We start from the raw sequence: 13,610 nt of genomic DNA, 5'->3' as shown, positions 1-13,610 counted from the left end.
AACCTGTGGTGGTAGTTAGCAAATTTTTGGGGCTACTGAAGTTGGCTCAACATCTGTGAAGTAGGGTTGTTAGCTGCATTGCTTCTGAGATAGTGTTATATGATGTTTGCTTTCGAGATAAGGTGATCTGCGCTGTGGTCACCGCCGCTTGCCATTGAGGGGTTGCAGATTTCGTAGCTGCTGTGAATATGAATATATTTGCTTCATTAATTGAAAATGTATAGGTCCTGCTGTGAAGTTTGTATTGTAATTTTTTATGTGATTACTCTCATTGGCATTCTTGTTCTGGGGTCTTTGGCCAATAAGGTGTGGTAAATAAAATAAATATTACCGGACTGAATTTCATACGGAATCTTAAAATAAAGTAAATAGCTCAAAATAACAAGAGGCAGAATCCGTGGTATAAGAGGTTTTCTAATGGGCTTTATTCCATTCAAAATGGCCGACTCGAGTCGCGGCCCTCAGGTTCCGTCACCACGAAGGTTCAGGAAGTGAAGTACAATAATTTATTAACAGACATGTATTTTTATAATAAGTACATTACAATGAAACGAATGTAGAAGGCGTAACATTTGATAAGAAAAGTGACAAAACAGTGACATAATCGAAACTAGGCGTAATAAGGAATAAAAGAAACATGATTGGTTAGAATTATCAGACATAGGTGGATCTATAAGATAATACTTGGCATAGATGCGCGCGCGGCAGCATGACGTGTAATTGACGTGCAACTAGGGGGTGAAGGGGACTTGACATTTAGCTCTACATGTGGAGACGAGAAGTCTGGGGTCAAGTCAACCTAATCCCAAATCATATCTAACATCCTATGTTTAAAGAACTATGTTATCCACAAGGAAGAGACTCTCGGACAGAATCTATTCTATACTGACTGTGTACGTGTACAAGCGTCTAAGTGTCTATATGAGATGCGAGGGATAGAAAACTTTCCATGGCAACAGGGCTATGAATCACTTGCAGGAGGACGGAAAGGCTGAGTCCTCTGCTTGTGAGCTAAAGGAAATGTTTACTTAAATCACTGGACAGGAATGCATCGGCTGAAGAGCAAAATAGATAATTCGAAGGTGAAATACAACTTCTTGGCAGACAGGCGAAAACTAGCCGAGGCAGGCACCGTTAGCTGCACAGGGAGTAGGACAAAGTTCATGGATACAGATGCGAGCTCAAGCTGAAGCTGTCAGAGACAGAGAGCAGGGAAAGGCTTTGAGGACAGAATCGGGCCTACTTGCCTGAACTGAAAAAATGAAGTAACTTAGCCATATAAAGTCGGTGGCCTTTCATACTTAGGAATCGAATATCCAGCCCATTGATGGCGGATCTGACAGAGAACATGTTGACGGTAGACACACATATGTTTGCGTCTTTAGAAACTGGAACTGGAGGGAACATACATGTACTTGTAACATGCATATAAAACCGTTGGGGTCCAAGATAGGGGACATAACTGATCAGGAAAATCCACATTTCCACATTCCCTCCTTGTCCCCTTCTTGCCCTTCACGAGACATCAATCTTCATCATTCCATTGATTTGCTCATGGAGCATCATTTCTTCTTCCTTCTTCTTCCGGTATTTTGAACGAGAACTGTGATGTGGAATGCATGATGTGGCACACAGACCACAAATCGCTGGTCCACATTGTAGGCATAAACAACAACTGAAGAGCATAAGAAGGCCAATACCTAGGAAGGATAGAACTCTCCATCCCCAGGCTGATATCACACTCCAAAACCACCCGGACCACGTCCAAGTGCCTGGATTCTCGTGTATCTGGCTTACAATCTTATGAAGGCGTGTTATAGCTTTATATACAGATGGCGAATTTTCTGGTATGAATATACAGCAGCTGGATCCGATGACCCTGCAAGCTCCGCCCCTATCGGCCAGGATGACGTCAAGGACAAGACGATTCTGGAGAACAACAATTCTCATCACTGATTGTTCCTCTGTCAGATTGCCTAGGGCGGCTATAGTCTCGTTTACTACAGCTTCAAGAGTCTTGGTGAGTCTACGTATCAGCTTACTATTTGATATTGTACCTATATAGGGAAAGATACCTTTATTGAAATCTACATACTTGTCCCATGCTGTCTCAGTATAATCGACAACTGGGAGATCTCTCCGCTCTCTATTGTGTACTAAATGAACATTTCGATAATAATCAGGGGGAGCTAGGAAAACAGGTGGCAAAAGGAATGCTATGTAACAGGTACCATCCCAATCTAGAGGCAGACGCATATATGCCGTCTGACCACATATGAAGTAAGAATGGCGAGAAGCTCTAAATGAAGATTTACCTTGATCACTATATTCTACTGTAATAACGCATTGGCTATGGCCCATATGTATGGAACCAACTTTTCTTACACATAATTCACCCTTTACTGGAAATACTGACATAGTGGGCAGAATTAGTTCAACTTCGGATTTGACATTCAAAATCATAAGATTAGGCGTAAAATTACCTAATTTATACACTTCATTTTCTAAATCAGTTCCTGTTCTACTGGGGTGACCCTCCTTATTAGGGTGACAGACTTTGAATAAAACTAGATTCAGATTTCCCCATATCCAATGTTGTTGATAAACTGCTGTGTCTGGGTCTATGGAATTTAATAAACTAAACCATGCTCCACAGGAGCCATTGTGTGTGAATGGATGTGGAAAGAAAGGCAGAACTCCTTTGTTATTCTGATAGGGAGGAAGTCGGCCACACACCCAACAATTGGTCGCATTACTAGTCTGATGGGAATGATGTAACATACTAATGAATGTGTTATTGCGCAGCGCAAGTCTATAAGATAATTCATGTGGCGGTAGGTCACTAAAAGAATGTTCTGCAGCAACATTATAAACATGTCTAGAGATAGGATGATATATGTGCAAAATCACACTCGTAATAATTACTAAAATACTCAATAAAAACAAAATTAATAATGTCACAATACAGTGGTTACACAGTAATTTACAATAAGCATGTCGTTTCATTATGATTCTGGACTCTACATGATTCAGACCTAAGGGATACATGTCGGGACAGATTCAACCGCTTCACCTTGGAGAGGACTTAAACAATCAAATCGTCCGACAGTTTAGATCTGGACCTGAGTTTCTGTTTATAGAGTTCGGTGCTACTGGCCTCAGCCAAAGGTAGCTTTGAGTCAATGGGGGAAGACACACGGGCAGTACTGTCTGTGTCAGGAGGAAGTCCATGAAATTTTTTGACGTGACTTGAATGAATCCACCCTTTTCGTCCCTCGATCTTCACGGCTGTTCTTGTGGTCAACAGGACCAACTTGGGTTCTTTCCACCTGGGCTCCAATTGACTTTTCCTGTCGAAGTTTCTCACAAAGACAAGATTACCCGGAACAACGTCATGGGGTTTCGCCTCAGTGTTGTCGGGAAAGGCTGCAGCTACCTGTGAACGAGAAGATTGTAGTGCAGACATCAAGGAAGCCAGGTAATCTGTCAGCATATTACAGTCAACATCAGTTATTTTACGTGGTATAGGCGTCCCCCACATATTCGGTGGTCTACCAAAGATCACCTCATACGGGGATAGCCCTGTTCTAGAGTGTGCTACCATTCTCATGTAAAAGAGTGCAACTGGTAATGCTACTATCCAGTCGACACCTTTCTCTCTACATATTTTGGACAGTCTGATTTTCAGTGTCTGGTTATGTCTTTCTACGAGACCTGCTGCCTCGGGGTGTCGGACACAGTGGAATTTCCACTGATATCCCAACAAGAGTGAGACATGTTTCATTAATTCGGATGAGAAAGGCTGACCGTTATCTGAATATACAACACGTGGTAAACCGTACCGTGGGAAGAATTCTCGAACTAGCTGCTTGGCAGTAGTCGGAGCAGTGTAATCTGATACGGGATACGCCTCTGTCCAACGGGAGAGAGCGCAGACAACTACGAGGACATATTTGAATCCTCGACAACGTTCCATCTGAATATAATCCATCTGGAGGACTTCAAAAGGATGGTCAGGAGGCTGAAATCCACCCTGCTCTACGGGAACACTCTTTCCTGGATTAAACTGACAACATATCATACAGGTACGAACTTTTTGTTTAGCTGCTGCTCGTAAATGTTTGTTGAACCAAATGTGCTGAATGCTGTCTAGCATAGCCTTCTCTCCTAAATGTGCTGGACTGTGAACTGTAGCTATAATGGCTTGAACCATGGAATCAGGGAGAAACCATACAGATTTCTCCTTCGTCATCCATCCTTGATCTGTCTGGATCCCTCCTAGTTCAGTCCACTTCTTTATTTCTTCTGCTGTGGCATGTGTCTGTATGTCAATTACGTCAAGTGCGGGATCCTTAATCGTCATACACTGTGTTGGGGTCTGAACTATTGGCTTTGTCATGTCTAATGTGCGATTCTGAGCAGTCTGTTTAGCTGTTCTGTCAGCTAAATCATTGCCTTGAGAAATGGTATCAGTAACCTTCGTGTGTGCTTTACATTTCATAATCGATATAGCAGTGGGTAAATGTATTGCGTCTAACAAGGCATGAATGAGGGGCCCGTGCTGAATGTGGGCACCATGGGACGTTAGATAACCTCTCTCTCGCCACAGCACGCCGAAGTCGTGTACAACTCCGAATGCATAACGTGAGTCAGTGTATACATTAACTTTCTTATTTGTGGCTTGAATACAGGCTTGCGTTAGAGCAATAAGTTCTGCTGCTTGGGCTGACAGAGTATCTATACAATGTGTCTCAATAACTTCAGTGTCTGTTGTGACTGCATACGCGGCCACTAAATCTCCTGTACTTGCTCTCATGCATGATCCGTCTACATACAACGTCAGGTCTGGATCTAACAATGGAACGTCTGTCAAGTCTTGTCTAGGTTTCGTCTTTATTTCAATGATTTCAACACAATCATGAGCTAGTGGGTCTGTTCCAATTACAGGTAATAGTGTAGCAGGATTCAATGTATTACACCGTCGGATCTCTATGTGTGGTTGAAACAATGTCAGTTCATAACCGGTAAGTCTTGCTATGGTCAAGTGTTGTGTTTGTGTTCGGTTCACAAGAACCTCTACTGCATGTGGTACTTGAACTGTCAATGGGTGTCCTAATACTATGGCATCGCTTTGTCTGATTGCTAAAGCTGTCGCTGCCACTGATTTCAGGCATGCAGGCAAAGCCTGAGCTACGGGATCTAATGTACTGGAGAAATAAGCACATGGTTTGCGTGATCCTGCTTGATCCTGAGTGAGTACTGACAAGGCAGTACCTTCGCGTTCTGTAACAAAGAGTGTAAAATGTTTGCTATAACATGGTGTTGCTAAAACAGGTGCTTGACATAAAGCTTCCTTTAGGCTTTCAAAAGCTTGTGTATGTTCCTGAGTCCAAGGGAGAACAGTCGATGTGGCTGCCTCCTGTGTGGTTAACTGAATGAGTGGTTTTGCTAGAAATGCGTACTGAGGGATCCACTGCCTACAATATGAAGTGAGGCCTATGAAAGCCCGCACCTCCTTTTGTGTCTGGGGTATTGACATGTTAGCAATTAACTGGATGCGATCTGGTGTAAGCTGCCTTCCCTCCTTGGACAGCGAGTGACCAAGATAAATAACTCGCTGAACACAGAATTGCAGCTTAGAAGGGGACACCTTGTGCCCCTTGTCGGCTAGGAAATGTAAAACTGTCAGAGAAGCTTTTTCACATTCTGGCTCGCTTCTCGCGGTGATCAGCAGATCATCGACATATTGAAGCAGTGCAGTATTGACTGGCATGTGTATACTGTCAAGTTCTCGTTTCAGTGCTTGGCTGTAGATGCTGGGGCTTTCTGTAAATCCTTGGGGAGCGCGTGAGAATTTAAAGCTGCGCCCATTTAAACTGAATCCGAACAAGTATTGGCTTTCCGGATCTATTGGGACGCTGAAAAAGGCATTCTTGAGATCAATTACAGTAAAAAAATGTTGCTTCGGAATCAATTGCTGTCAACAATGATGATATATCAGGGACCACAGGGAATTGTGGTACAATACACTTGTTTAGTTCACGCAAATCAATAACCAATCGGTACACTGGTGGAGCAGTAGGATCAGTTTGTTTAAGAATCGGAATTATCGGTGAATTACATACATTGGAGTCTGTTTCTACAACTACTCCCTGGGCAATTAGCTCATCAATGATTTTCAACAAAGCCACTACAGCATCATGCGGTAACTTGTATTGTCGCATTCGTGGTAGTACCACTCCTGCTTTCAATGTAACTCGATAGGGTGTAATGTTCATGCAGCCAACATCCGTAGGGCCTTGTGCCCATAGATGTACTGGTAAAGTCTGTAGTCGGGGATCCATGTCTCTAGACACATAGTGACCTTTAAAATCACGCAAAAACAACCTTACTCCTTCCGGAGAACAACATATTATGGCTCCTAGTGCTTTCAGAGTTTTAATTCCTAACAGATTTTCTGGGCATGATTTAGTAAGCAATAAATCTGTAGTTCGTGTCAAAGGTCCTATCGTAAGTGGTAGAGGCTGTGATACTTCATTAACAATAGGTTTTCCTGAAAAACCAAGGGAAACATTTTGAGAGCCTGAGAGGGGTGCCCCTGGAACTTCACTACGTTTTATGGTTGTTCGACTTGCCCCTGTATCGAGTAAGAATTTTCTATCTTGACCTAATAATTCACTATGTACATAAGGTCCTTCTTGATCTACCGGAATCTCGATAAGCGGTAAGTCAACTTCCCTCTCTAGGCTGGTTCATGCGTAACGCTGATACTCAGGGTATTCATACTGTGCAGTCTGATACATTTGTTGTGTTGTGGTTTGTGTGGCAGTAGCAGGCAACGGTGGTGCAGCTGGCACAAACTGTATGGGTTGCTGTGAGGCTGGCATAGACTGTTGCTGAACTGGCATGGACTGTCCATGCTGCATAGCTCCTTGTTCATTCTGATCTTGTCTAACTAATCGTGGTCTCTCTTTTGCAATACCTGTAGCTATATTACGTTTCAGGACTTGACAATCATGTACATAATGGCCTAGTTGTTTACAGTAATTGCAGGTTCCTTTTACAGGAACTGCAGAATCACCAGAATGTGTCACACCCTTTTTGTGACCATCTGCTGGTACTGTCTGAGAAACTAGCATTTTCATTTTTGTATCCTTCATGCGTCTATGCTCGTGTTCTTGTTCATCCCTAATTCTATTGTGATGATACTGTAACATTTGTAGCATTTGCGACGGAGTGTTACTTTGCCAGGTACTCTCGAATTTCAATATTCTATTCTTCACTGGAGGCAATGCATTTTCCACTAATTTTGTCACAAATAAATGTGGATATGAGTCACTACTTGCTTTTATACCACTATTTATACCAAAACATTTTTCAAATCGAGCATAATAATCGCTTGTGTCTTCATCTTGCTTTTGTTTACAGGCTGTGATTGCACCCCAATCTTCCTTTTTTGTAGTTAATAAACGTGGCAATACCTGTACTAGTAAACCTGGTAATAGTTTAACTTTATCCCCGAGCCCTGAACCTGCAGCTCGGCCCCTTTCTTCCTCTGCTAATGCTGTCCAGTCTATCTTTTGGTCTCCCACTTCCCACTCTTTTTCTTTCAGTTTTTCATATATGCCAGCAGGCAAAAGCACCTTTAATATCGTCATAATATCAGGAAAGGTGTACTCTCCCATCAGTAACATGTCTTTAATTTCTCGGTGGAAACCCGCTGGGTCTTTGTCATGACTAGGTCTGTTCCCAATCTTTCTTCATGAATACGCTCTATTTCTTTACGGATTTTTCGGCACATGGCTATTATACAATTTTGCTTATCGTGTCTCCCTTCTGATATATTCTGACTCCATCTTGTAAGAATAAGCATTGCATTCGGTCTACCCCCGGACGATCTTGATTTCTGATCACACAGTTTATGAGGAAACGTAACAGTTCCCCCTGTATCTCTACTTTCTGGAATTCCATAGCTCTGTTAATACATCCTGGATCTCGTCCTGTTTGAACAAAATGATATATGTTATCCAGATGCGTAGTCATTCCTGGTAACCTTGCTAAATACTCTGCGGCTCGTCTGATACGTAATGATGCCAGGACCATTTCGTCCTCTTTACCAACCACCGGGTCATATCTACAATTTACAAGGAGTTCCTTAAGCGTACGTTCATTTACGAACTTAGGTGTACGTGAATGTGCTGACTCTTGAAAAACAAGTTTATTTATTCTGGGTGGTGTAAAAGTACTGCTAGCACCTCCCGTGGCCCCATCTGGGGCGTCGGGTGTGAATGGATTCGTTGAACGTGACACAGCAACTATGGGTGTCGATACCTCTGTAGCGTCGACTGCGGAGACAGATGCGGAAACAGATGTGCTTGCCGAAGCTTGTATCGGGACTTGCTGTTGCACGGGGACAGATACCTGATCCTGACGTTGAACCCCTCCGCCAGACGGTCTATGTGGTGTGGCGTTAGCATACTCGGGAGCTGCATCGTCTAGATATGAGGAAAGAAAAACATCTTCTGCGGTTCTGGGATGCCCCTTTGGATGTACCTTAATTGGAAATAATGGGGGTGGCAAGTCTTTTGGTATCTCTGGAGCAGCCTTAGGTAGTCCTTCGGCTAGAAGGGGATACATACCATTCATAAGAGCATTTCTTTGTCTATTTACTTGTTCTGATTTCACTCGGATACCTTCCTCAATTAATAGATTTTCTTGAACTTTATTTGAACTTTCTTTACTCCTCTCTTCTTGTCTACGTGCTTTTTCTGTTCGTCTATGAGATTCTTTACGCCATAACTCAACAGCGTCTTTCTGTGACTGTCTGACCTTTCTTTTCCATAACTCTTCCTCCACTTTCATGATGCACTCTGCATCCCAGGTTCCCGCTACGGGCCACCTTTGACTTTCCGGTAGTCCTTTGGTATAATCTACCCATAGATCAAGAAACAATATGGCGTCTAAGCCATGTTTATGGTACATGAAATGTCCTGGAGTGTCTCTAGGAGGAATAGGAACTGCTTCTTCAAGCACCCCTTTTCTGGTAGTAATCTGTCTTAACTTCGAGAAGAGCGGCATATTGACAACTGATCTGATACTTACTCTTGAACTTACTTAATACGAGAAACACAATAATGAACAGTGAACAATGAACAGTCATTCATACCACAATATGCAAGACATTTTCTGAATACTTTAAACATTAAACATTAAACATTATAATGATCGACAATGATGACAGTCTGCCTAACTAATCACCACGCTGAATTCTTGACAATAACTGAATACTTCGGAGTACTTGATATACTGCTAAACAGTACATATACACTGCTAAACAGTGCAGACCGGATTTGTGTACCCAAATCCGTCTTGACCGGCACAACCTATGTGCGCGTCAACACGCCTCCCCGGCGATGGTACTCACCGAGTAGCTCCTTGAAACGGAAGGCCTCAGAGAATGGACAGGACTCGATAACTGCGGACATCGGACCCTCTGGACGTCGGAATTTCGGAAAACCTGGTGGGCCTCTGTATACCTCGGATCTTGCTCTCTCAGCTAGGCTCTGGTCGGGATACTTCGCACTTCTCACCGCCTCGTCTGGGTTGATCGCAGCCTCAGTCGCCCCCGCTTGACCGGAGGGAGCTTACAGGAAATCCTGCTGGTACGCGTTTATGGTCCGTCCAGCTGTGGCAGGAGACCGGGCCTGCAACGCACCGCCGGCGCGTGAGATGAGAAAGTGTCCCTGTTCGGGCGCCATTATGTGGTAAATAAAATAAATATTACCGGACTGAATTTCATACGGAATCTTAAAATAAAGTAAATAGCTCAAAATAACAAGAGGCAGAATCCGTGGTATAAGAGGTTTTCTAATGGGCTTTATTCCATTCAAAATGGCCGACTCGAGTCGCGGCCCTCAGGTTCCGTCACCACGAAGGTTCAGGAAGTGAAGTACAATAATTTATTAACAGACATGTATTTTTATAATAAGTACATTACAATGAAACGAATGTAGAAGGCGTAACATTTGATAAGAAAAGTGACAAAACAGTGACATAATCGAAACTAGGCGTAATAAGGAATAAAAGAAACATGATTGGTTAGAATTATCAGACATAGGTGGATCTATAAGATAATACTTGGCATAGATGCGCGCGCGGCAGCATGACGTGTAATTGACGTGCAACTAGGGGGTGAAGGGGACTTGACATTTAGCTCTACATGTGGAGACGAGAAGTCTGGGGTCAAGTCAACCTAATCCCAAATCATATCTAACATCCTATGTTTAAAGAACTATGTTATCCACAAGGAAGAGACTCTCGGACAGAATCTATTCTATACTGACTGTGTACGTGTACAAGCGTCTAAGTGTCTATATGAGATGCGAGGGATAGAAAACTTTCCATGGCAACAGGGCTATGAATCACTTGCAGGAGGACGGAAAGGCTGAGTCCTCTGCTTGTGAGCTAAAGGAAATGTTTACTTAAATCACTGGACAGGAATGCATCGGCTGAAGAGCAAAATAGATAATTCGAAGGTGAAATACAACTTCTTGGCAGACAGGCGAAAACTAGCCGAGGCAGGCACCGTTAGCTGCACAGGGAGTAGGACAAAGTTCATGGATACAGATGCGAGCTCAAGCTGAAGCTGTCAGAGACAGAGAGCAGGGAAAGGCTTTGAGGACAGAATCGGGCCTACTTGCCTGAACTGAAAAAATGAAGTAACTTAGCCATATAAAGTCGGTGGCCTTTCATACTTAGGAATCGAATATCCAGCCCATTGATGGCGGATCTGACAGAGAACATGTTGACGGTAGACACACATATGTTTGCGTCTTTAGAAACTGGAACTGGAGGGAACATACATGTACTTGTAACATGCATATAAAACCGTTGGGGTCCAAGATAGGGGACATAACTGATCAGGAAAATCCACATTTCCACAAAGGGTGTAAGAATGTCTTGGGGGTATCAGTCTATAGAGGTCTTCGGAGAGCTGATGATGGTAGCTTTACTTCCCTTATGTATTGGAAGCACACATATGGCTAAGTGTGCTGAGGTTGAACTTGTTCCATTGTTTTCAGGTAGACTTGCTGGTCATTGTTGTTGTAAAAGTGTTTCTTGCAGGCAGGTTGACATTGAAAGAGATGGGTAGATTGCTCAATATGAAAAGTGTATTCTGTTACTTCGATGGGGCCAGGTGAGGAAAAGATTGCATCCAGTCTGTGCTGAGCCATGCTTGTTGTTGACCTTGTTTGGGTGAAGTTTGATCAAACTAGATGTTCAGGGCTCCAAGGATACAGAAGTTCTGTTTTAGGGTGAGCCTGTTATAATCTTGAGGAAGTGCATACAAATGCTTGGTTTTATGGAGGGGCTGTAAAGCTGTTACACGATAGTTCGAGTTTGGCCAAAGCATCACCTGGAAACATTCTGCTGCCATGGGTTCTCAGGAGGTACCGCTTGAACAGGAGGTGGTGCTGAAGAAGTTGCTCTTGTATTCTGCAAGATATCCACATTTCTGCCCACTCTAGTTCTGTAAATGGGCTGTTTTAAGGCAGAACCTTTTGGAACATTTGGAGAATTGATAAGGGAGCGCAACGGGAAAAAAGTGAATTTCTTCTAAGAATATAGGAGAAAATTAAAGTCCATCTATAGGGAAAGACATTCACCACTGTATAGGACGGTAGATGGTAACAGTGTAGACACGATGCTGGTTAAGAGGATGTTCCCTATGACTTTTTGAACGAGCCTTGGAGCAATAGCGCGTGGTTTCCTTTGCTGGAGTTTCACAGTGCTTCTGTTGTTGCTTTGAGTGGTCACTGACCTGCGCCCACTGTTCTTTCCGGCGCTTCTTGCGGCATTTGCGCTTGCATTGCCTGGACGCGTTTCGTGGCTGTATTTATGGTCAGTCGGCTTGAGTTATGTGTAATGGTGAGAATAACATGCAGATGACAGCAGAATACCCAGGAACGCGATGCCTGCTGAGCATCGAGTGGTTGCAGGCCTGCAGTGGAGCCAGTATTCTAGCGTCGTGACCCGTAAAGGGCTCACGCGAGGGGCCGGTGACGACATCAGACTCGCATCGTCATCCGCGTCTCCTGTTCATGTGTTGTTCTAGCGTTGATGGAGGCTTGGACGATACGCGCCCTTTCTGTGAATGTGCAGCGTTTAGAATAGTTTGTTGCGTTCGAGATCTGAAAGATTTAGTGCTTTAAATTTCCTCATTGTGTTTATACAGTAGTATGATACTGCCTGCGTTTCGTCGGCGTTGCCTTGCGCGGAGGAGGGCTGCTCTATTGTTACATCGGTGCTGCAGCAGAAGGAAAGAAATGCCTGGTTGTCACAAGTCTACTACTAACCAGTTTCGTTGACAAACTAACCGAACGACGATACGTCAGTAGTCGAGCATTCAGCAAACCCTGCTCTGACCAGGCGTTTTAGAAACTATTACCACCATTATTTGCATGGTGCTTCCATCTTACCAACTTGTCTTTTTGTTTTCACTTGTACCTATTTTTGTTCTCTGTTTTGATCACCTAAATACTATACTTAAGTACCTGATCATCGTGAACACAAGTTTTTACCGCCTTTCAAAGTTTTTTTTTGTACCCGAGTATTGCACCCACTACAACACTTTGAGGGACGGCAGTCCGTGTCTAAAATCTGTAAAGCAGTGGTGTTTCAGGCGCCTTTTGCCGGTATTCAGGACAACTGTTGTAACCTCTTTATTAGCACAGCCATGTAGGCAGTGCCTAATTTGAGCCGGTGGTTTCTGGTGCTCGGCTCAGCACTGGCACTTATGACAGTTTGCCACATAATGGCGCTGTCTGCCTAAATTAGCGATGAGCACAACAACAGCTGATTAGCAATTTAATATACATTAACAATAATTAATACCTGCCATCCAAGTCTTTCTTATAGCTGTGAGGGCTTGGAATAGTGCAGATTGTCACACTTGTAAGAGTGAAGTGTGACGGTTAGTAATTATGTTGGTTCTGTCACTGGCAGGACAATGGATGGTGCAAGCTGCAGTGGCCTCCTGAGGAGAGCCCCGGCACTTATCTTTGTACAAATTAAGCACTGCATCTAATTTTGAGGACACTGCCTAGGTCCTCATTCAAGAGCTAATTCATCAACGTCAATCTACAGAGTTGCTTCTAGTAGACACTCAAGATGGATGCGGTTGTTGTCCTTCACAAGCGCCTTGATGCATCACCACGTTGATCAGCCTGAACTTTAGCTGCCCTCTGGGCGCGATTGCGTAGTTTATTTGCACACTCTGTCGTAATGACCTTACCTTGGTAAATGCAGTGAATGCTTATTCGCCTTCTGCTTCTGGCTGGTTGCAGTGCTTGTTTTATTTGTAGAATTAATAGTGTGTCAAAACCGGCAGCTCAGAATGGGTTTGTTCTCACATTGTTTTTAAATTGTGTTTGTTGGTTTTCCCTTTATAGCTTTTAGAATGATCCCCTATCCTTTGGAAAAAGGACATCTTTTCTACCCTTACCCTATCTGCACAGAGACAGCTGACAGAGAGTTACTCCCGTGTAAGTATATTTGGTTGTTCTTCTCACTGTATTGCATGTCTCTTTCTTGCTCTCTCACTGAAAGAC

General features: G+C 43.4%; 1 protein-coding gene across 12 annotated transcripts in view; it reads left to right on the top strand.

The window, feature by feature from the left end:
- Positions 1-13,610, top strand: part of ST7 (suppression of tumorigenicity 7) — a 614,758-nt gene that overhangs the window by 554,842 nt on the left and 46,306 nt on the right. For 8 of the 12 annotated variants that reach the window (XM_085653135.1, XM_085653133.1, XM_085653143.1 and 5 more), the window contains exon 13: positions 13,452-13,544. In XM_085653135.1, the coding sequence (XP_085509261.1) occupies positions 13,452-13,544 (93 nt within the window). Of the gene's footprint in view, positions 1-13,438; positions 13,545-13,610 lie in introns of all 12 variants that reach the window. The other 4 variants (XM_085653132.1, XM_085653137.1, XM_085653136.1 and 1 more) reach the window with 1 other exon arrangement.

Source organism: Triturus cristatus, chromosome 4_1, assembly GCF_964204655.1.
Source record: "Triturus cristatus chromosome 4_1, aTriCri1.1, whole genome shotgun sequence".
NCBI lineage: Eukaryota > Metazoa > Chordata > Amphibia > Caudata > Salamandridae > Triturus > Triturus cristatus.
Note: the sequence above shows the minus strand (reverse complement) of the source record. Positions and strands in the feature narration are given on the sequence as shown.